Below are 24795 nucleotides of genomic sequence, written 5' to 3' on the forward strand. Positions count from 1 at the left end.
ATCATATACATATTTTTCTTTCCTAAAAACAAGTGCCTTCCACTTCAAACTAAAATCTCTTCCCCATGTGTCCAGAAAAATTTGTAAATGACCTTACATAAAGTTCACTTAGCAATTGTCAAACTGAACAAGATTACGGAAGGGAATTTACAATGGTCAGCCAAATTAAACATACATATGCCCTTTAGCCTGAAGACCAATCTTAAAAGCTTCCTCCCAAAAGTTTATCTCCAAAAGTGTAAAACTACATACAATCTGTAGAAAGATGGACTTTAAACATACATTTTGGTGCAAAGTTTTTTGAAGAATACATTTTTTAACTCTATATTTTCTTTAAGATTTATTTATTTGAGACGAGGAGTTAACAGTGAAAAAGTGTTCCATCTGCTGGTTCACTCCCTAAATGGCCTCAACGGCTGGAGCTGAGCCTATTGAAGCCAGGAGCCAGAAGCTTCTTTCAGGTCTCCCAAATGGGTACACGGGCCCAAGCGCTTGGGCCATCTTCCACTGCTTTTCCAGCCCATAACAGAGAGCTGGATCGAAAGAGGAGCAGCCGGGACTAGAACCAGTGCCCATATGGAATGCCGGCACTGCAAGCAGAGGACTAACCTACTGTGCCACAGCGCTGGCCCCAAATACTTTTTTAACGAACCTTTTCAAGACTATTTTCTGAGACTATTTCCAGGAAGAAATATCCTACTTTAATCCTAAGAATTATCAAATACATTTTCAAGTGTTCATTGTCTGGGCTTATGATGTATGTGGGCAAATTTTTTGACTTAATTACTATAATTCTATTTGTGCTCCCCTGCTTATTCTTATGAATGTTATAATGCTTTCGTGAGAATATCATTTAACAATACATAAATGGCCATTGTTTTGATTTAAAATCAAAACCAAACCGGGTAGCATCTCACATTAAGATGGCTTTAGAGGGACCCACGCTGTGGCATAGGGGGTAAAGTCGCAGCCTACAGTGCCAGCATCCCATATAGGCACTGGTTCAAGTTCCAACTGCTCCACTTCCAATCCAGCTCTCTGCTACAAAGCCTGGGAAAGCAGAAGATGGCCCAAGTGTTTGGGCCCCTGTACCCGCATGGGAGACCCGGAAGAAGCTCCTGGCTCCTGATCAGCACAGCTCCAGCTGTTGCAGTCATCTGGTGAGCAAACCAACAGATGATCTCTCTCTCTATAATTCTTTCAATTAAATAAATATTAAAAAAAAAAAAAGATGGCTTTAGGGGCTGGCACCCTGGCATAGCAGGTAGAGCCACTGTCTGTAGTGCCAGCATCCCACATGGGCACTGGTTTGAGTCCCAGCTGACCCAATTGTGATCCAGCTCTCTGCTACTGCCTGGGAAAGCAGTGGAAGATGGCCCAAGTCCTTGGGCCCCTGCACCCACATGGGAAACCCGCAATCAGCTCTTGGCTCCTGGCTTCAGATTGGCCCAGCTCTAGCTGTTGTGGCCATTTGGGGAGTAAACCAGTGGATGGAAGACTTCTGTCTCTCTGCCTCTACCTAACTCTTTCAAATAAACCTTAAAAAAAAAAAAAAAAAAGAGGTGGCTTGAAAAAGATTAAATGTGGGGCCAGTGTTTTGACACAGTGAGTTAAACAGCCACCTGCAACTCTGGCATCCCATTTTGGAGCACTGATTCAAATTCTGACTGCTCCACTTCCAATGCAGTTCCCCTATGCACCTGGGAAAGTAGCAGATGGCTCAAGTTCTTGGGTCCCTGCCATTCAACATAGGAGACCCAGATGGAACTCTGGATTCCTGGCTTTAGCCTACCTCAGCCTCAGCCAATTCAGTCATACAGGGAGTGAACCAGCAAATGGCAGATCTTTGTCACTCTGCCTTTCAAATAAAATTAAACATTTTGGCAAGGTTGATAAACAATCTGTGTACACTACTGGTGAGACTATAAATTTGTGAGGTCATTGTGGGGAAAAAATATGGATGCTCCATATAATTTATAAAAAAAACTACCATGATCCAGCAAATCCACTTCCAGGCTTATATCTACAGAAATAAGAACACTAATCAAGAAGACATCTACTCTTTGACATTCACTGCAGTAGTATTCATAATTAACATATGGTAATAACTGGGTTTCCCTTGACAGATGAATGAAGTGTGGTTATGTAAAAACTCAACAATGAACCTTGAATAAAGGAAATGCTGTCAACTGTGACAACATGGTCCAACCTGAGGATATTAAACTGCCATACAATCAGACAGAATGGCAAACACATGGTCTTTTCCAGATGTGTAATCTAAAAATCAAACTCAAAGAACCAAAAATGTGAACAGTTACTCACTAGGGGCTAATGGTCAGAGAAAAAAGGGGAGATACTGGTCAAATATAAAAACTTAAGAATTACAAGATGAATATGTACTTGAGATGTTATCTACATGATGATGATTTAGTTAATGCCAATGTATATATAGCAAAAAGGATTTTCATGAAACCACAAATAACTGAGGTAATAAATGTACTATAGGGTTGTAATAACCATTTTAGGATGTTTATTAAGTCAAATCAGACTATACTCCTTAATTATACAATTTTTCACTCATAATAAAGATTAAAAATAAAGAGCTATAATTGAAATCAGAGATTTAAGTTAAAAAAAATTTAAAATATCTGTAACATCCAAAATATACAGAACCTTCCATGAAGCCAGATCTATCAGCATGTAAGACTTCAGGACACAGAAAAGCAATTCCCATAATCTGAAAATAGAGTTTCTTTGAGGTTGAGAAATAATGTAAAAATGAGTTTAACATTTCTCACTTTAATCATGATTTTTCTCTACTATGTAATCACAGGTGAACAGCAAACTATTTGGCAGAACTGTAACTTTTCCACATCTTACATCAACAATGTTGCTCTCCATCACCAACATCTCACATATTGAGATATAAGTAGAAAAAGCTTTGCATAATTCTTACACTATGTAGCTTCAGAGTAAGTTCTTACATGCTGGTTTATGAGAATGAATGATGACTCCATGTCTTCCTTAAACTCATGGTGCCTTTTCAGTGTGTACGTTCTCTCATATATCTGAAGTAAACATGAACAGCTCAATGCCTTTACACACTGTTTATGCTCATAGTTTCTTGACATGGTAGATTCAAATGTGGATACTAAGGAATGAGGGACTTCTAAGATTTTCCTCATTCCTTACACTGAAAGGGTTCCTCTCCAGTGTGATTTCTTATGCTCATTAAGATCAGAATAACTAGTGAAAGTTTTCCCACATTCTGTGCAATCATAGGGCTTCTCTCCAGTGTGTGTTCGTAAATGTTTACTAAGGCCTGAACGCTCAGTGAAAGCTTTCCCACACACCTTACATACATAAGGCTTCTCTCCAGTGTGTGTTCGCATGTGAATACGAAGGTAAGAAGAACACAAAAATGCTTTCCCACATAATGTACACTCAAAAGGCTTCTCTCCAGTGTGAATTCGCATGTGAAGGCGAAGGTAAGAGGAACATGTAAATGCTTTCCCACACACTGTACACTCAAAGGGCTTCTCTCCATTGTGAGTTTTCAAATGTGCATTGAAATATGAGGAAGAAGCAAAGGCTTTTCCACACTGGTCACACTGAAAGGGTTTCTCTCCCCTGTGACTTCTCATGTGAGCAATAAGGCTTGAGGACGTAATGAAGGCTTTTCCACATTGCTTGCAATCATAGGAATTCTCCCCAGTGTGACTTCGTAGATGTACAGTAAGGCCTGAACGTGCAGCAAAGTCCTTCCCACATTCCTTACATTCATAGGGTTTCTCTCCAGTGTGAATTCGAAAGTGTGTCTGAAGGCATGAGGAATTTCTGAAATACTTTGCACATACCATGCACTGAAAAGGCTTCTCACAAGTGTGAGTTTTTATATGTTCATTAAGTTGAGGAACGGTAGTGAAGGCTTTCGCACATTGCTTACATTCATTAGGCTTCTCTCCAGTATGTGTCCGTAAGTGTTGACTAAGGCCCGAGTGTGCAATAAATGCTTTCCCACAGTCCTTACACACATAAGGTTTCTCTCCAGTGTGAGAACGCATGTGAACACGAAGGTAGGAAGAACTTGTAAATGCTTTCTCACACATGTTACACTCAAAAGGCTTCTCTCCAGTATGAGTTCTCAAATGTGCAACAAGAGATGAAGAATGAGCCATGGCTTTCCCACATTGGTAACATTCAAAGGGTTTCTCTCCCGTGTGAATTCTTACATGTTCAGTAAGGCCTGAGGATGTACGGAAAGTTTTCCCACACTCCTTACATTCATAAGGCTTCTCCCCAGTGTGAGTGAGTACATGCTTCGTGAAGCCTGCACGCCCACTGAAAGCTTTCCCACAGTCCTTACACTGATAGGGTTTTATTCCAGTGTGAATTCGAAAGTGGGTCTTAAGGCATGAGGAGTTTCGGAAAGACTTTGTGCATACGTTACATACAAAGGGCTTCTCACCAGTGTGAGTTTTTATATGTTCATTAAGTAAAGCAAAGCTAGTGAAGGCTTTATCACACTCCTTACATTCATAGGGCTTCTCTCCAGTATGTGTTCGTAAATGTATAGTAAGCCATGAGCGCCCAGTAAAGGCTTTCCCACATTCCTGGCATTCGTAAGGTTTCTCTCCAGTGTGAGTTCGCATGTGAACACGAAGGTAACAAGATCGGGTAAAAGCTTTCCCACATGTTGGACACACAAACGGCTTCTCCCCAGTATGCGTTCTTAAATGTGCAGTAAGATATGAAGAAGAGGCAAAGGCTTTACCACATTCATAACATCCATAGGGTTTCTCCCCTGTGTGACTCCTTAAGTGCTCACTAAGTCGAGAGGATGTAATGAAGGCTTTCCCACATTCCTTGCACTCATACAACTTCTCCCCTGTGTTACTCTGCACATGTGCAGTTACGCCTGAGGGCTCAGGGAAGGCTTTCCCGCATTCCTTCCACTCATTGGATTTCTTCTCAGTGTCATTTTGCATATGATTATTAAGGTAGAAAGGATACATGAACAATTTTCCACATTCCTCATATTCACTGGGTTTTTCTGTAGTCTGTGTTTGCGTAGGTACAGCCTGAGTTGTGGAGTCAGTAAATGCTTTCCCACTCTGCTCCAAATCAGATGGTTTTTCTTCACTAGGAGTTGGCCCATGAGCCTGCAACTGTGACTGACTGATGAAGGGTTGGTCATAATCACTGCATTCATCAGATCTGTCTTGTATTCTCCTTCTCTGGCAAACATCGGAAGTCAGGCTGAAGGGTTTTTCACATTGAATCAATGTAGAAAGTTTGTCTCCAACAGAGCTCCTCCAGTGCAGAGGAAGGAAGTGTTTTCCGTTCCGATTACACTCAGAACTGTTCCCTGTATTTTCAGTTCTCATAGGTATCTGAATGCCTGTGTCTTCACTGGAGACTGTGTCACACTGGTTAAAGTCACAGAGTTGCCCTTCATGGTGACTTCTTGCCTGTTGATAAAGAGATGAGTGGTGTTTAAAGGATTTCTCAGACTTAGGGAAATGTGTACTAGTGAGAACACTGAAGCACCCAAGCTTCACTCTAGGTATGGGATTTCTCTCCAGAGACACTGCTCTCTCTCTCGTATATAAGCTACATCCCATAAATATCTCATTTGTATCAACTACTATCATGGAAATCCCAACCTTTAAATTCAGAAATTAAGATAAAACTTCATTCATCTTACCAGTTCTATGTCATTTGAGGTATCTGACCCAAAGATAGCAGGCAGATGTGCTGTTCCTTTGGTATTAAATTCCCATTCTGAGGTAAAAGAGAAAAACATACATGAGGGTTTGCCTAACAAAATGACAGACTATATAAGTTAAAAATTTTAAAGGCCATGTGTTACATATGTTATTTTGACTTGAGATCAAAACAGCAATTTATTAATATTTCATCCAATGACAATTAAATGCGATGGTAAAGAGAAATAATATTGTGAGGAACTGAAAGTAAGAAAGATCTAGACAAAGAAAACCATAAACTCAAAGATATCACTGGTGAGTTCATAGGAAAATCTTGACAAGAGTATGAATAGTTGAAGATATCCCAAAACTGACAGTTCAAGGCCCTCAAGCTTCACGTTCAAAATGCTTTTTAATGGGTTTCTTCATTATACTTCCATACATACTGAACTTATAATGCAGGCTTATTTTTCACACTTACCCTGGAGAACACCTTGTTCCCCTTTTGTCAACTCCAATTCTTCCTCCAACCAAGATATCAGGCTAGGTTTGAATACCTGACAGCCTGCACGAGGGGAAATATACATTAATGAGAATGGCGTCTGTGAAAGATGACAAACCTTTCCATGACACAGGAATTGTCCTTCTAACTAAGGAATTAAAATTATCTGTAGACAACTCAAATGTAAACATTCACTCTTTGGGTATCCAAAAAGATGAGCTACCTCTGACTCTTAAAATCTACACTCAGGGTTAAACACACACATTTAAAAACCTCAGCCTTTTAAAAGTAGGATGGAAAGTGCAGACAGATCTTCATTCTCACAAGAATGATTTCCATCTTTAGAGTAAATCTGATTCATGCAGAATGATCTGTTAAAACACAACTGAACCAGTGCTGTGGCACAGGAGGTCAAGCTGCTTCTTGCGATGCCAGCACCCCATATCAGAGTGCCAATCTGAATCCCAGCTACTCTGCTTTGGACCCAGCTTCCTGGTAATGCACCTGGGAAGACAGTAGACGATGCCCCAAGTATTTCGGGCCCCCTGCCACCCCATTGGGAAACCTGGATGGAGTTCCAGACTCTTGGCTTCAACCTGACCCAGCCCTGGCTGTTGCAGTCATTTGGGAAGTAAACCATCAGATGGAAGACTTCTGTCTTCCTATCTCTCTGTCACTCTGCGTTTCAAAGAACCTTTTTTTTTTATTAACAGAGGCAGAACTCGAGAATTCTGATTCGGTATGTCAAACATGAAGTCTCATAAAATACATTTCTATGAGACAGGGTGATACTACTGATTCTAGGACCATAGCTAGCTGACAACCACCACAGAAGACTAAATTCTATTAGGAATGATCTCTCTTATTTCCCAGTGTACTCAAAGTTGACATCAATCCTGAAACACAGTAAGTACAAAATATTTCTGTTCCCCCAAAAGGCTACAAAGTACAAGGGCAGTCTTACCCACTGAGGCCACATTCTTGTAGTTCTCCAGCATTACATCTCTGTAAAGGTATCTCTGAATTGGTTCCAGTAAAGTCCACTCCTCTTGAGTGAATTCCACAACGACATCGTCAAATGTCAACGAGTCCTAAATCACCAACATACATGCTCTCTTTAGACAAGTAGTATCTCCATCGACATTCATAGAATGAGGATGGGTAACCAAATGCCTGCACCAAGTTGAGTTCCCTTACTGTGTAGCCCAGGATACAAAGGTCCTAGTGACTCTTCTCTGCATCCACACTCACTATGTGGCATTACTGGCATTTCTCAGCCACGAACTTACTACACTGCAAGCAGATGTGGAGCTCTTCTCATTCTATGTTTCTCTATTAGTCCTGAGCACAGTGCATACACTTGATAAACTGATGAATAAAGTACTTGAGAAAGTTAGGGCCAGCACTGTGGCTTACTGGGTAAAGCTGATGCCTGCAGTGCCACCATCCCTTATAGGCTGCTCCACTTCTGATCCAGCTCTCTGCTATTGCCTGAGAAAACAGTAGAAAATGGCCCAAGTCCTTGGGCCCTTGCACTCATGTGGGAGACCCAAAAGAAGTTCCTGGCTCCTGGCTTCAGATAGGCGCAGCTCCGGCCATTGTGGCCAATTGGAGAGTGAACCGGTGGATGGAAGATCTCTCTCTCACTCTCTGCCTCTCCTTCTCTCTCTGTGTAACTCTGACTTTCAAATAAATAAATAAAACTTAAAAAAAGAGAGAAAGTATATTTTTTTCATTTTCCCTATAATTTGTCAGAACACTCAGAAAAATAAGAAACAGTCTTTGGCATCATGTAATTACTAATTACGAAACTGGAATGAGGCTTTAATTGATTTATGAAGCTTTAGTGACAATTCTGCCAAGATGGAAATCCGTCTGCCTTTTAGAAGCAATGATATTAGTGATGTTCATTCATAACATGACACATGTGTTTTATACCTGGTAACAATTTCTTAGGCATTCAGCCACAGTCCTTTCTGCCTCTGTCTCTTCTTCATGTGGACAGATTGGGTCCCCAGAAAGTGTATTTTCTAGAAAAGATTGGCCAGAGAATGCAAAGATGACCATCATCCCACATTAACATGCCTGGAAGTCATCCATCCTACTTCAAAATTCCATAAAAACCAACACACTCACAGAAACTCATACGCATAAACACTAGGAATGTACAATGGCAGAGCATTTCTGTGTCACCTAGCACCACAGAGAAGGACTGAGTCAGGTCAAATCTCAGCTGACAGGAAAGGAAAAGTTAAGTCCTGAGACATGTGAGCCAATTCATTTGCTCATGAAGACAGAATTCATGGATGAGCTTATCCAGCATCACTTCCCAATGCAGGCACAATGGGTAGCTGAGGTACAGAAAAGCCCTCCCTGGCTCACTTCAACACTTCAGAAATGTTGACTATTCAGCCCCAGACCTCTGAAATCTATACTGTGCACCAGTGAAGAACTAAAGCAGAATCTCTGAAAAATAGCAGCAAAAGGACTCACCATGAGACAAGTTTTTGATAATTTCCATTCTGTAAGGTTGATGGTACAAAATGCCTGAACACGCTCCTCTGGGATTCCAAATACACGTCAAGGTAGTTTATGTATCCAAGTGGACAGCAGCAGTATCTATTCCTCTTTATGCAGGTTACTTGGATCCTGTTGGCATCAACCATTATTCAACAAGCATTACTTATCAGTCATGAAAACACCATACATCTGTACTGTCTCTGTTAGTGCTAAATGTGAAAGTCACTCAAAACAGTACACTGTAACACGTGTATTAGCATCACCAACTGCCATTTACTGAGGACTGGTACATATTGGAAATTATTCTTACATCTTACATAAACTAACTTAATTATCCTAACAACCCTTCACAGCAGACACCACAATCATTTCATGAAAAAAGACATTGTAAAACACAAGTGACTGTCCAAATATCATCTAGTTAGACATGGTAAACCATGACTTGAATGCAGGGAAGTTTGTCTCTACAGTCTTACTTTCTACGGTTGTCATTGCTGCCATTATGAAGGATACTGGAAATTCACACCTGGGGCACGTAAAATGTGATATTCTGGGGCTGGCATTGTGCATAGAGGGTTAAGCTACCACCTGCTAAGCTGGCAATCTCAAATGGGTGCTGGTTCCAGTCCCAACAGTTCCACTTGTGATCCAGCTGTCTGCTAATGCAGAAAAAGCAAAGAAGATGGCCCAAGTCCGTGGATCCCTCCCTGTCACCTACTTGAGAGACAAGGATGGAGTTTCAGGTTTCTGGCTTTGACTTGGCCCACCCCTAACTGTTGTAGCTTGAAACATGGATGGAAAATCTCTCCCCCTGTAATTATGCCTTTGGGGGAAAAATTATTTATTTATTTAAAAGGCAGAGTTAGAGAGGTAGAGGCACAGAGAGAGAAAACCTCCATCAGCTGGTTCACTCCCCAAATGGCTGCAATGGCAGGAGCTGAGTCAATCTGAAGCCAGGAGCCTGGAGCTACTTCTGGGTCTCCCACACGGGTGTAGGGCCCAAAGACTTGGGCCATCTTCCACTGCTATAGGAGAGAGCTGGATTGGAAGTGGAACAGCTAGGACTCGAAATAGCAGCCATATGGGATGTCGGTACTGCAGGAGGCAGCTTTATCCACTATGCCACAGGATCGGCCCCTATGCTTTTTAAATAAATAAATATTTATTTTTTAGAAGTTTATTTCTCTTAAATATTTTATTTATTTATTTGAGAGGTAGAGTTATAGACAGTGAGAGGAAGAGACAGAGAGAAAGGTCTTCCTTCCGTTGGTTCACACCCCAGATGGCCGCAACAGCCAGAGCTGTGCCAATCCGAAGGCAGGAGCCAGGTGCTTCCTCCCAGTCTCCCATGTGGGTGCAGGAGTCCAAGGACTTGGGCCATCTTCTACTGCTTTCCCAGGCCATAGCAGAGAGCTGGATCAGAAGAGGGGCAGCTGGGACTAGAACCGGCGCCCATATGGGATGCTGGCGCCACAGGCCTCAGAGGGTTAACCTACTGTGCTGCAGCGTCAGCCCCATAAATAAATATTTTCTAAAATCAGATTAAAGAGCATCAAAGTTAAAGAAAGAATCTGTGATCAAAGAAGGGTATTTGAAAATACATATTCATGGGGGGAAAAAAATGAAAGTATGACCTTACAGCATTTAGGAGTTAGTTTCAAAACTGCAAATACTTGGCCGGCGCCCTGGCTCAACAGGCTGATCCTCCGCCTAGCGGCACCAGCACACAGGGTTTTAGTCCCGGTTGGGGTGCCGGATTCTGTCCCAGTTGCTCCTCTTCCAGGCCAGCTCTCTGCTATGGCCCGGGAGTGCGGTGGAGGATGGCCCAAGTGCTTGGGCCTTGCACCCCATGGGAGACCAGGAAGAAGCACTTGGCTCCTGCCTTCAGATCAGCACGGTGTGCCAGCCACAGCGCGCCGGCCATGGCGGCCATTGGAGAGTGAACCAACGGCAAAAAGGAAAACCTTTCTCTCTGTCTCTCTCTCTCTCTCACTGTCCACTCTGCCTGTCAAAAAAAAAAAAAAAAAAAAAAAAAAACCTGCAAACACTTGATTTATAAAACTAAGAGAGAAAAGGCTTTCAAAGACTATTAGAATAACAGAAAATTCCCTAAGTCTGGGAAAACACATAAATATCCATGTTCCGACAAGTCCAATGTCTCCAATCAGATTCAATTTCAACAGAATGACAACAAGATATTACAATCAGTCAAACATTAAAGATGAAAAGAGGGGGCCGGCCATAAAAATAAAATTTATTTGAGGGGTTGGGGCCAGCACTGTGGTGCAGCAGGTTAATGCCCTGGCCTGAAGCACCAGCATCCCATATGGGTGCCGGGTCGAGTCCCGGCTACTCTACTTCAGATCCAGCTCTCTGCTATGGCCTGGGATAGCAGTAGAAGATGGCCCAAGTCCTTGGGCCCCTGCCCCCACGTGGGAGACCCAGTAGAAGCTCCTGGCTCCTGGCTTCGGATAGGTGCAGCTCCAGCTGTTGAGGCCATCTGGGGAGTGAAAATAAATCTAAAAAAAAAAAAAAAAGATGAAAAGAAGCTCTGAAGGCAGCATAAGAAAAGAAGCAAATCCCATATGAAGGTATTCCAAAAAAAGCTATGAGTAGGGTTTTATTCACCAAAGACCTTATAGACCAGGATAAAATGAAAGGACATACACAAACTGTGAAGGGAAGAATCTACCACATATGAATATCAAACTCAGACAACGGTGTCCTTCAAAAATGAACGAGACCTAAAGATTTTTCCCAGAAAGCCAAAGCACAGAAAGTTCATCACCATCAGCCTCATCTTACAAAAAATATTAACGTGAGTTTTTTAGACTGAAAGAAAAGGATACACTAACACAATGACCAGTGCTGTGGCCTTGGGGGTTAAAACTGCTGGCTGCCAACACCAGCATCCCCAGGCGCCAAGATCAAGTCCCAGCAGCTCTGCTTCTGATCCAGCTTCCCACTACTACATCTGGGAAAGCAGAAGATGACCCTAGTGTTTGGACCCCTGCACAGACATGGGAGATCTCGATGAAGCTCCAGGCTCCTGGCTTCGACCTGGCCCAGCCCTGGCCACTGCAGTCATTTAGAGTAAACCAGTGGATGGAAGATCTCTGTCTCTCCATCCATAGTTCTAGCTTTAACTTTTCTGTGATGGTTCAAGCAGCTGAGTCTCTGCCACCCACGTGAGAAACTGGGACTGAGTTTCCAACTCCTGGCTTTGGCCTGGCTAAGCCTAGCTGTTATGGGAAATTGAGGACTGAATAAGCAGATAAAAGCTAGTCTGTCTGACTCTCTTTTTCTCTCTCTGCATCTCAAATAAATAAAAATACTTTAAAGGGAAGTTAAAATACATCTTGAGAAAAATAAAAATGGATATACAACATTCTTATGGGATGGAGAAAAAAAAGCAGTTGGAAGAGGTAAATGTATAGCAATAAAAGCATACATCAAAAAACAAGACCACAATAAACAACCTAACGTTACACCTCAAGGAATTAGAAAAACATAGTAAGCCCAAGTCAGGAAAAGGAAAACAATGAAGATTAGTGCAGAAATAATAAAACTGAATAGAAATACAGTTACAAAAGAGACTGAAACTAAAAGCCCTGCCTCCCTTTAAACAACAACAAATCTGGCTAGACTGTGATACAAAAGACTCATAAATAAACTCAGAAATGAGAGAAGTTACAGCTGATACTACAAACACATAAAAGATCATAAGACACCACTACGAATAATCATATGCCAACGAACTAGAAAACCTACAAATAAAGGTCAAATCCCTGAACCTAACACATAAACCTACAAGACTAAATTACAAAACAGAAACTCTGAATAGACCAAATATAGACACTCAGCCACTGAGTATAATTTGAAAGGTTGCTAAATGATTTGACAGAGGTTGCTATCCTATTGCAAAGGCCAGTAGTGCCTAGGTCTATGACACGTCTTATTAATACAGGAGTAAATAACGTCCATTATGCATGGTGGTAACGGATTGATGGGAAAATGGAAGTCCCAGTGGATAAAGAACTATGAACATCCCCAACATAGCTATTACATACATATAGGAAAAGGCAAGGAAGGAAACAGAAGGGGTCTTCAAAACGTCACTGAAAAATGCTTACTAGGAAAATCCAATGAAACAATTTCACGATTTTTTTCAAGGCCAGCACTGTGGCACAGTGAGTTAAGGTGCCTCCTGCAACACTGGCAGCCCATATAAGCACGAGTTAAATTTCCAGCTGCTCCGCTTCCCATCCAGCTCCCTGCTAATGTGCCTGGGAAAGCAGTGGAAGATAATCCAAGTGGTTGGGCCTCTGTACACATGTGGAAGGCCCAGATGAAGCTTCTATTCCCTGGCTTCAGTCTGGCCTAGCCATGGCTGTTGCGGCTATTTGGGGAGTAAACCAGCGGATGGACGATCTCTCTCTCTTTCTAACTCTGTCTTGCAAATAAAATAAATGAATCTTTTTTAAAAAGATTATTTTCATCGAAATAAACATCTTGTAATTCAATTTTCCATAGATGTTTTGAAATACCCCTGTATATGGTATTGTCTGTGAGCTTTAAACACAAAAGACCCCATAAAGGAGCCATTCTGCACTGCATGAGGTAGGTGTGGGAACTGTATATTCTGTTTCATGAAGAAGAGAAGAGTGATTGAGGTTGTCATGGCCAAAGACGCATGACAGTGTGTTGTGATGGAAAACATGACAGGAAATGCTTCAGGAAGTGGGCAGTCCTCTCCTAATGGGTCGAGGTTAACTGATACATGGAAGGCATCTCCTAGAGTCAGCAACAGTTTCCATTCCTTTTAGTTCCCTGTGCCCTATTTCTCTTTAAGCATGGAAATGTAGGGATACGTATTCTAGCACAAAGCAAGAAGAATATTCAATTTCAGGCTGAAGATTCATTGAGCTCAGGGGAAAAAAAGCAAAAAAGTGCCCCTGTGTCCAACTTTGATTTAGGAAAGGCACTCCTAGGGCACTGCTTGGTGAAGGTTTCAGTCTAAGAAGAAAAGCTGTCTCCACCACAAAAAAGAACTCATCCCCAACTGAGGTCTTTTTTGCAGCAATGCCATCTCCACTGTTGATATTCTGTGATAGAAGGAAGGTGTCTGAGTGCACAATCTTGTCCAAGCAGATCTGAACCGATGTCAGTTTCCAGCTTATAAGCAATGAAAGCATCCAGGCCCATAATAAGACAAAAAGTCAACAGGATGGAGCAGCTTGCACATGACAGGGTTTCACTTTTCTGCTTTGGTAGCACATATGTTCAAATGAGTTCCAACCCAAATCATCAACTGCCTAGCCTACAAGACAATCTATGGTTAATGAAGTCTCAGGAGAATATATACCTTTGATCTGGCTCCTTGCATTTATGTGATGACTAAGACAGACAATATATTAAAGGGGCTAGCACTGTAGTGTAGAAGATTAAGCCTCTGTCTGCACTGTCGACATCCCCCACGAGCACTGGTTCAAGTCCTGCCTGCTCCACTTCCAATCCAGCTCCCTGCTAATACTCCAGGTAAAGCAGCAGAGGATGGCCCAAGTCTCTGGGCCCCTGCACCCATGAGGGAGACCTGAAAGAAGGTCTTGGCTCTTGGCTCTGGCCTGGCCCAGTCCCAGCCATTGAAGCTATTGGGGAGTGAACCAGAGGATGAATACACCTCTCTTTTATCTTCTTTGTATCTCTGCCTTTCAAATAAATAAACAAACACAAAGTATATTAAAACATGGTAAGGCCTCACCAAGACCAAGAATTACAGGGGCTGATTTGTTGAAACACAATTGCAAAGGAGTTCTTTGATGGAAACAGTATGTCTGCCAATTAGACCATTAACCAGAGATTATCACGGATGATAAAGGTTCACTGGAACTAATTCCCACTATCAGTATTTATTTTAAAGGGGAAAAAGCCTATCTTATCTGGCATCATAGCACAGCAGGTTAAGACACTTGAGACACCAGCATTCTACTTGGTCACTGGGTTCAAATCCTGGCTGCTCCACTTCTGATCCAGATCCCTGCTAATGGGCCTGGGAAAGCAGCAGGAAATGGCCCAAGTCCTCGGGCCCCTGCACCCACATGGGAAACCGATGAAACTCCAGGCTCCTGGCTTTGGCCTGGCCCAACCCTGGCCACTAAAGCCATCTGGGGAGTGAACCAGCAGATGGACGATCTTTCTCTCTTTCCTTTCCTCTCTCTCCTATCTGCCTTTCAAATAAACAAATCTTAAACTACAAAAACAAAAGAAAGCATTTCTTAGTTATCATCAGTGCACCTATAACCATAAGGAGAAAGGGTACTGTGCAGCCTTTAGAAAGGCTCATCATGGGGCTGGTGCTGTGGTGTAGCGGGTAAAGCCACTGCCTACAGTGCCAGCATCCTACATGGGCGCCAGTTTGACACCTGGCTGATCCAGTTTCAATCCAGCTCTCTGCTACGGCCTGGGAAAGCAGTGGAAGATGGCCCAAGAGCTTGGGCCCCTGCACCCGCGTGGGAAACCTGGAAGAAGCTCCTGGCTCCTGGTTCCTGGCTTTGGAGTAGCCCAGCTCTGGCCATTATGGCCATCTGTGGAGTGAAGCAATGGATGGAACATATCTCTCTGCCTCTCTGTAACTATTCTTCCAAATAAACAAATAAATCTTAAAAAAAAGAAATGCACAGGGTGTGTTAAGTTTATCTGGGGGGTGGAAGGGAGCACAACAATGGAAGGCAGAAGATTCCCAGGGGCTTTTCTTTTTTCGCTTTCTGCCCAGGAGGAAACAATCATAAGCAATGGCTCAATAACTTACAATAATAAGGGAAGCCATGAACACTCGTTGTTCAAGGGACCTAGAACTAGGATCACCGTCCGAGGTTTTGCTAACTGTGCTGTTTCTGTAATCTCTTCCTTTTATTAGGGACATATTGCTTAATGAATGAAAAACAGCAACACTACACAACAGTGTCTTCTGTATACTCTAAAACCTCTCTCTGGTGGTTTCTCAATCCCAAAGGGCTCCTGAGTTAGTCCAAGAGTCTGAGGAATGGGTGACCTTCTCCAGTACCCTAGCGTCTGTCAAAGGACTGAAAACTGGGGAAGCCATTCTTCTCCTGCTGGTGGAATACACTAGAAGCTCAGATGTAGATCTACACTGTCTTAGAAAGGGGCTCAACAGCTGTACCAAGGCAGTGGGTACTCATGATCCAGAGCATAGGGCAGTTGGATATGGAGAATTTCAGGCTCGACAACTACAAGACCCTCTGCTTCCAGGACAGCCCAGTAGGTGGCAGGTCATTTTAATTTTAACAATGTTTGGGGCCGGCGCTGTGGCTTAACAGGCTAATCCTCCACCTTGCAGCGCTGGCACACCGGGTTCTAGTCCCGGTTGGGGCGCCGGAGTCTATCCTGGTTGCCCCTCTTGCAGGCCAGCTCTCTGCTATGGCCCGGGAGTGCAGTGGAGGATGGCCCAAGTCCTTGGGTCCTGCACCCGCATGGGAGACCAGGAGAAGCACCTGGCTCCTGACTTCGGATCAGCACAATGCGCCAGCCGTAGCGGCCATTGGAGGGTGAACCAACGGCAAAAAGGAAGACCTTTCTCTCTGTCTCTCTCTCTATCCACTCTGCCTGTCAAAAAAAAAAAAAAAAAAAAAAAAAGTTTGGTTCCAAGTTCACAGATAATTTCTTGTATCAGAATCCTTGGGGCAGCTAAAGACTGACATAAGTGGTCCAGACACCTGGGGATTACAACAGGAAGCTGCTAAGACCATTAAAGTAAAGGAATTTGGAGCCAGCGCTATGGCGTAGTGGGTAAAGCTACGTGCTGGTAGCCCATCTAGGTAACAGCTCCAGTCCTGTCAGCTCCACTTCTGATCCAGCTCCCTGCTAATGTGGAAAGCAGTGGAAGATCTTGGGCTCCTGCACCCACATGGCAGACCCAGAAGAAATTCCTAGCTCCAGCCGTTGCAGTCAGTTAGGGAATGAACTAGTGGATGGAAGATCTCTCATCTCTCCCTCTAACTCTGCCTTTCAAATAAATAAATAAATATGATTATTATCTCAAATAAATAATATTATTATCTTCCACCTGCTGGTTCTCTCCCCAAATGACTGCAATGGCCAAAGCTGGGCTGATCCAAAGCCAAGAGCCTGGAGCTTCTTCCAAGTCTCCCACAAGAGTACAGGTGTTCAAGGGCTTGGGCCATCCTCTACTGCTTTTCCAAGCCATAGCAGAGAGCTGGATTGGAAGTGGAGCAGCCGGGACTCGAACTGGTGCCCATATGGGATGCCAGCACTGCAGATGACGGCTTTACCAACTACACCACAGTGCTGGCCCCAATAAATAAATCTTTTAAAAAAAATAAAGTGAGGGAATTTTTGAAACTACAATAAGAATAGATGATATTCATTTGTGAGTAAAATTTATAAATAAGAAAAATGTTCCCACCAGGACCCAAAAAGGTTCAAAAATACTTTGACTTGTCACTTGTAAGTGTGTCAAATGAATGTTGACACAGGAGAATGTTAGCAAGTTAATGTCATACCTGCTGTTAGCAGTGGAGTAAGGTGCCTACACAAAGGACTGTTTGTGATGGCAAAGTTGAGGTTCCCCAGTGGGTAGCTTGGAAAAGGCGAACTGTGCCCCTTCAGAGGTGGATGAACACTGGCTGAGAGGCTGTCAAAACAGAAATGAACAGAACATGTCAGGCAACACTTAAGAGCAACACAGCGCCCCGCGGTCAGGTTGAAGCAGTCAGTAATTATAATAATGCTGAATACTGGTGACGGGGACCTTCATGAATGGAATCTATAGCATTAAGGTTGCAGTCATCCACTATGAGAACTTTGCACTTACTTTCAAATTAAGAACCTCAGAACTGAACTGAAAAACAGTAGGGATAATCACCCTTAGGTTTCAACAAGGTTTAATCCTTGAAGACCCTTGGGGCCAGTATTGTGGCATAATGGGGTGAGGGTGCCAGCTGAAATGCCAGCATCCCACATGGGCATCAGTTTGAGTCCCCATTGCTCCACTTCCAATCCAGCTCCCTGCCAATAGCCTGGGAAAAGCAGCAAAAGATGGCCAAGTGTTTGGGCCCCTGATGCCCATGTGGGAGACTCAGAAAAAGCTACTGGCTTTGTTGTGGTCATCTGGGGAGTGAACCAGTAGGTGAAAGAGCTCACTCTGTCCCTCTCTCTCTTTCAATAATTTTTTTAAAAACAATAATCCTTAAAGAGCCTATATTAGTTTACTTTGGGCCATATTAACTATTAGAATTAGGCACACTTACAAGTCAAGCCAGTTAACTGTAAAGGAAACAACATAGTATCTATTTAATCACTTTATCTCCTGTTACCTAGGAGTTTAATATTAAAATGTTAACTAATCTATGGCAACCACATTATCTTTGCTCAACCTAGCATTTTAAAGTTATTTTCTTTTTTTTCTTTTTGACAGGCAGAGTGGATAGTGAGAGAGAGAGAGAGAGAGAGAGAGAGAGACAGAAAGGTCTTCCTTTTTGCCGTTGGTTCACCCTCCAATGGCTGCTGCGGCCGGCGCATCATGCTGATCCGAAGCCAGGAGCCAGGTGCTTCTCCTGGTCTCCCATGCGGGTGCAGGACCCAAGGACTTGGGCCATCCTCCACTGCCTTCCCGGGCCATAGCAGAGAGCTGGCCTGGAAGAGGGGCAACCAGGATAGAATCCGGTGCCCCAACCGGGACTAGAACCCGGTGTGCCAGCGCTGCAAGGCGGAGGATTAGCCTGTTGAGCCACGGTGCCGGCCAAGTTCTTTTATTTTCTCCCATTAGCTGGAAGGCTCTTAAAGAGGCAGACTCTGACTTTTCTCCTACTTTTTTATTTATTAAGCTTCTACTCACCTTCTGCCTAGTTTCTGTCTCTGGCTGATCAGAGGAAGAGGAGGAGGGCAAGGGCCACGTGCCTCTTGGCAACTTGTCCCTGGATGGCTCCAGTCCACATAACAGTCAGCTCCCTGACTGCTCCTCTCAGTTCCATATGTGAAACTTTTAAAGGGGATTGTGATCACTAGAAAGCTGACATTTTCCCTCTGTGAATGCTGAACACCACAGAAGTGGAGAAGCTCCTGGTAGTCCTACACAGCACAAATCGACCTCTTTCTCACTCCCTGGTAATTCTCAACATCAAAAGGGCTGGGCTCTATGTCCAGGAGAGGAGTAGTGCCTCAATTTATATTTTTTGTTTGAAATTTTATTTGAAAGGCAGAGCTACAGAAAGAGACAGAGAGCGCGACCTCTTATCCATTAGATCACTGCTCAAATGGCCACAACACCAGGGCTTGTCCAAGCCAAAGCCAGGAGCCTGGAGTTTCTTCCAGGTCTCCCACATGGGTTCAGGGGCCCAAGCACCTGGACCATCTTCCACTGCCCTCTCAGTCACATTACCAGGGAGCTGGATCAGAAGCGGAACAGCCAGGTCCCAAACCAGTACCCATATGGGATGCCACGCCAAAACACCAGCTCCTCAAATTTAATTTAAAGCAATTTAATTTAAAGCAAGAGATGCTTACTGCAGCACTGGACACCAACACTTCAAAGAGTCCAAGTATATTAACAGGGAAATCTGTTAGCACAGTGCATTGAGAAACATCCTCAGGTGTACAAGTGGAAAGGAATCCCCGTGTTCCCTCCTCCCTCCTCCATTTTTTTTTTTTTTTTTAAACACTGAGGCATCAGCCAGTCCTCGAGACCAGGGAGTCAAAGAGCAAGAGCAGCAAAATGGAACAGAGAACTGACCGCTTCCAAGATAAATAAAGTTCACCGGGAAGCTCCAGGTGGCGTGTTTATTACACTGGACCGTTCCCAACATGAGGGTTATTAACAGTTGTCCTCCCTGGAATACTTCCCTATTCTGATGACGAGTTGCTTTCTTTGCCAGCTATGCTTCTGCTGCTGCCACCACCATCTGTTCACTCACAAAATGCTTTCCCCTTAGCCATGACATCCAAACAACACTGTTTCTCTTCAAGGAGCCCTTTTCACTGCAAAGTGCAACAATGGGAATATATCCAGGTAATCAATCCAGTCTTATCACAAACTCCACCACTCAGAAGTAGGTGACCGCAGGAAAGGTGTAATGGCTTACTACACACAGCCACACCCAGAACCTCTGAAGAGAAGGGATTCTGTCTCACAGGACAAGGTATCCCCTGTGAATCATGGTCCTGCACCCCCACAGCCAGAACAGATGAGTACAGGAATTGACAGGTGAAGGCAAAACTGGCTCTGGTGACAATTTTTTGCTTCCAATTCCAGCAAATTAGATCACTGCACTGTGGAAACCTTAACCCACAGTAAGGAATGCTCCCCAAAGGACACTACTATGTTTCCATCAGAAGGTGAATTTGCCAGCAGGCCAATTGGCCTTCATACACCACTAAACCTACTGGCTGGAGTGATTAATCCCAATTACCAAAGGAAAACTGTGGTGCTATTATAAAACCGGGGCATGGCAGAGGGAGCATACAGCCTCCTAGCACTTCTAGGCTGCACAGAAAAGGTTTGTGGAAAATAAAAGTGCCAAAAGTCAGGATAATGGAAGACACAGATCCTTGCAGAATGAATATTTGGGTCACTTTACACGAGACACAACAGAGAGTAGCTAGGTTCTATTTAGGGTAACTCTTGAGATCTGAAGCTCCTACAGACAAAGAGAAAGGGGGATGACACTACTGCCTAAAGAAAAAGGACCCCTTATCCTTCCCTCTTTTCCTCCAACCAAAGACAGAAATTCAACTTCAGACAACCAAAAGTAAAGAAATAATTAGCTATCAGTCTGAGAAATCAAAAAGAGGAACTTCAAACACTAAGAGCTGAGCAGGTCTAACAATGCTGCTAGCAGATTACCAAGGGATTTAGACACAAACCACTCACTGGACACAGAAAAAATGTAATTAGACCTTAATTTAACATCTGGTAAAGTACACTAATTAATAAATGTGCACTGATTAATAAAAGTGCACTAATTAATACAGGCTTATTTAATTCAGATTGAATGGTGTTCAATGGTGTAGCAAGTTAAGCCACCAACTGCAGTGCCAGCATCCCATATAGGTGCCAGTTCGAGACCTGGCTGCTCCACTTCTGATTCAGCTCTTTGCTATGGCCTAGGAAAGCAGTGGAAGATGGCCCAAGCCCTTAGGCGGTTGCACCCGCGTGGGAGATCCAGAAGAAGCTCCTGGCTTCGGATGGGCTCAGCTCTGGCCGTTGCGGCCATCTGGGGAGTGAACCAGCGGAGGAAGACCTCTCTCTCTCTCTGTGTAACTCTACCTTTCAAATAAATAAATAAATCTTTAAAAAAAAAAAAAAAAAGAACTGGGGCTCAAATAATAATTATACCAAGGGATCCCACTAAACTTAAACATCAAGGATCATAAAACCTAAAAACAGAATTAAATACACAAGAAAAAATAACCACTGCTCACATTGATTGCCTTGCTTAAATTTCCCAGAGGATGGTGTCCTAAAACACTGCATATTGAGCATAAACACTAACGTAAGTATTAAAGTAAGTCTTTTTGATATGATAAAAAGGATCCCAAGGATTCCTGGTTAGAATAGTTAATATGGACCAAGGTAAGTGAAAATAAAACCAAATTCATGGAATGGTGGTTATTATCCACTGCATCTCCATTTAACAGCCTTATTTCATCTGTATTCACATCTGAAAATAAAGGGTACCCATGATGCACTATTACAGTTTTAATGTTCTTTTCACACTCATCAAGGATCCCTTACCCAGTATTATTGAAATAACTTGGGGCTGGCACTGTGGCATAGCGGCTAAGGCCACCACCACCTGCAGTGCCAGCATCCAAATATGGATGCCAGTTCTAGTCCCAGCTGCTCCACTTCCAACCCAGCTCTCTGCTGTGGCCTGGGAAAGCAGTAGAAGATGGCCCAAGTCCTTGGGATCCTGCAACAGTGTGGGAGACATGGAAGAACCTCGTGGCTTTGGATCAGTACAGCTGCGGCTGTTGCAGCCAATTGGGGGAGTGAACCATCGGATGGAAGACCTCTCTCTGCCTCTCCTTCTCTGTGTAACTCTTTCATATAAAATAAATAAATCTTTTAAAAAAATGATTGATTCTATTCAACGAACACCCAGTAAATGCTGGTTTCTTTTAAATCTGGTTGACATAGTTCAATGCCTTTGTCCAACCTATCAGTTTCCCTTCATCTCCAAAGGAACACAATACACCTTGTTCAGTCTACCTAACAAATCATCACCCACAATCTCATGCAACCAAGATTTTAATGACATCCATCTACCTTCTACAAGAACACGGGTACGACAATTCGTCAATAATATCCTTCTCCAGGGAGACTCAGTGACACAATCATGAAAGACATAACAACTCCAACATCTTCTGGTACTTTTTGGGTTCTGGTGGCAACACATTCCACCCAAACCTTTCAAACTGGAATCAACAGGTACAGGTATCAGTACCTTCAACAACAAAAACTTGCTCCAAGATTGAGGCACTGAGCTTTTTCAATATATCCTGGAGTCTTTGACCATTACGGTGATCAGTAGTTGCCCCAGGGCTTCCAAACAAAAAATTCCCCCATGTAGCCTTCTATTCACCACTGAAACAACAAATGATTGGCTACCCCGCACCCCCGGGCTCTCATGGAACCAAAGATGGCCTCCTCAAGATAAGAGGGAGTCAAAAGAGGATACTCCAGTAATATTCAACTGCGTGAAAGGAGGGCTTCCCTGACTTCAGACCCTTGCTGGATGGCAGGGTGCTAGTGTAGGTCACTCCTCTCCCAGAAGCCTCCTCTACTGGGAAAGTCTCTTGGGATTAACTGAGTGAACAGACTACGTAAAGGGCACTGCTGACCATGATCTGTGATGGAGCTTAGGAGAGAGGTGCTAACTTTCCATCCCGTAGCCAGAATGTTGCATGAAACACACTTGGCCAAACTTCAGGCAGTTTTCTTAGTATGGGGTGCTTTGGTCAACAAGCCTGAGGGATCATGCCCACGGAACCTAACACAGTCATAGTCCCACGAGTGCTCTCTCACTCTCCATCAGCTGGTTAAGTACCTTGCTGTCTCCAAATTTCCCAGAAGCCCTTGAGAGGATCTCTCTTCTCTCATGGATCTGTAATAAAATACTTGTTATTTCTTATGTTTTATTGTGGTGCCCCCTCTCTGCCTCACTTAACCAACAATCCAAACCTAAATCTTATCCTGGGTCAGGGCAGTGCTAGAATTTATAACCAGTGTCCTAGGAGACCCCTCAAGAGCAAATCAGAGGAACACCCAATGGGGGACTAGAAGACACTGCAGATCAAATAAATTTCACACTCTGGATATAACTGCTAACGGTGGTTAGCAGTACAGGTGTAAGGGTACCTGATGATGCTCTGTCCTGGTGCACCACGTCCACTCAACGTCTACTGATTCTAATTCCTACAAACTCTTGATTTTTACCTAAGAAATTAAGACACATTTATGTTTTCTCCTTTTCTCTCCTGCTTTTCACTGTCTGAATAGATATCACTTAATTTCCTATCAGTTATATACTGGAGAATCTTTTCCTAACACACAAGATAACTCAAGATAATTCAAATGTGGAATTATCCTGATGTACTCCCCTCTCTAGAAATGGAATTAGCTAATTCACTCAAATGCTTTGACCACACCCATCTTTTTTGGCATGGCTAAGTTCTACAACTTGTATTTCTGGTCTTGGCTTAATCATCACTCTTTCTTCTTTATTCCACTTACTCTCAAAGACAAAGGAAATAATACTGTCCTCATCGATTGGTGATAGATCTATTTACTTGGTTATACGTTTGCCTCCACTACTTCACAAGCTCCCTAAGAACAGCGTTAGGTTGATTTTTTTCACTATGCCCTAATTCAACCGTTCAGATATTCTTCAGTTGACAGGAAAATATAAGCAAGGGAAGAAACACTTAAACATACCAGAATACAATGTGAAATATCAAAATATGTGTCTTGCTTGCACAGTGACTTCAAAACAGATGAGGGAGATATTAATGCTATAGACTGCAAGAGACTAAAAAAATAAACGAAGGCAGTACATATATAATTCCAATAAATATTCATTTTAAAAGTATATTTTGGAGTAATGTGGAAATTTTTGTCTTTTATACGCCTATACATATATCAATATTATTTCATACTTTCTTGTCTGAAGTAATAGTATTGTAGTTTTGAGAGGACAGTGTGTTATCCACAACAGATCCACTAGTATTTCAAGCTCATAACTACAATCTCCAATTTACTTCCTCTCAAATCACTCTTCAAAATGGTCTTTATTTTCCTAGCGAGAGAGAACAAATTAAAACGCAAAATATCTTAGTCCGAGAACAGAAGCCTGCATCCTTTCTTCCTAGAGGGCCCTGTTTTGAGCCTATGGGGCGAGGCACAGGCTAGGAAGTTCAGAGGACAAGCACTGCGGAGTATTCCTGTTTCCCTCACTAGAATGTTCTGTGGTTAACATTCGCTCACCACGCACACTACAGGAATCGTTGTTGTCTTTCTCCTCAAACATAATGTGTCCAAAATAAACACTGGACCTGTCGAGAGAAAGTCAGATTTGCAAATGACACATCCGCTGGCAGAAACAGGAGGCAGAGGCCTTCTGGAACTTTCTCCCAGGGCTCACCAGGTCTCGCGGGCGGGAGGGCGCCGAGCGGAACTCCAACGACGGGAATTCTGTCCCCTCTCGGCCAAAAAAAAAAAAAAAAAAAAAAGGAAAGAAAAAAGTTCACATTTTAGTTTGGAGGCTTCTGAGGAGGCCAGCCCCGTGTTTCAGACGACCCTGCGACAGCGACCGCACTACGGACCCCGAGGGCTCCAGAGGTGACGGCGGCCCGGGCCACGCCTCCCTGACGAGGCCGCTCGGCGGCGCGGGCTGCACTCGCTCTTCCACCGCTCACTTCTACCAACGGCTCCCCTTCGCCCACACTTACCAGAGCCCCGCCGCCCCACAGACGACCACTACAGAGAAAAGGAACTTTGCCGCGCGGGGCCAGCGCCGGAAAGGACTGGCG

The 24795-nt window shown here is 43.4% G+C and overlaps 1 protein-coding gene across 9 annotated transcripts; it reads right to left on the bottom strand.

Annotated features, from left to right (window-relative positions):
- Positions 1-7: 7 nt before the first annotated feature.
- Positions 8-24795, bottom strand: LOC133749553 (zinc finger protein 26-like). 9 transcript variants are annotated; one of them, XM_062178748.1, is made up of 11 exons: positions 24715-24789; positions 24408-24466; positions 24251-24318; positions 22815-22871; positions 17271-17401; positions 8704-8859; positions 8149-8240; positions 7175-7301; positions 6190-6273; positions 5708-5784; positions 8-5471 (listed from the first exon to the last, which is right to left on the bottom strand). In XM_062178748.1, exons 6-11 carry the CDS (start codon positions 8729-8731, stop codon positions 3189-3191), a joined length of 2691 nt encoding a protein of 896 aa, XP_062034732.1. In that variant the 5' UTR covers positions 8732-8859; positions 17271-17401; positions 22815-22871; positions 24251-24318; positions 24408-24466; positions 24715-24789; the 3' UTR covers positions 8-3188. The 9 variants fall into 9 exon arrangements, with proteins under 9 accessions (XP_062034732.1, XP_062034730.1, XP_062034734.1 ...); XM_062178746.1 differs by having other exon boundaries at positions 22815-23795; XM_062178750.1 differs by lacking the exon at positions 22815-22871.

This window comes from Lepus europaeus, chromosome 20, assembly GCF_033115175.1.
Source record: "Lepus europaeus isolate LE1 chromosome 20, mLepTim1.pri, whole genome shotgun sequence".
Taxonomy (NCBI): domain Eukaryota; kingdom Metazoa; phylum Chordata; class Mammalia; order Lagomorpha; family Leporidae; genus Lepus; species Lepus europaeus.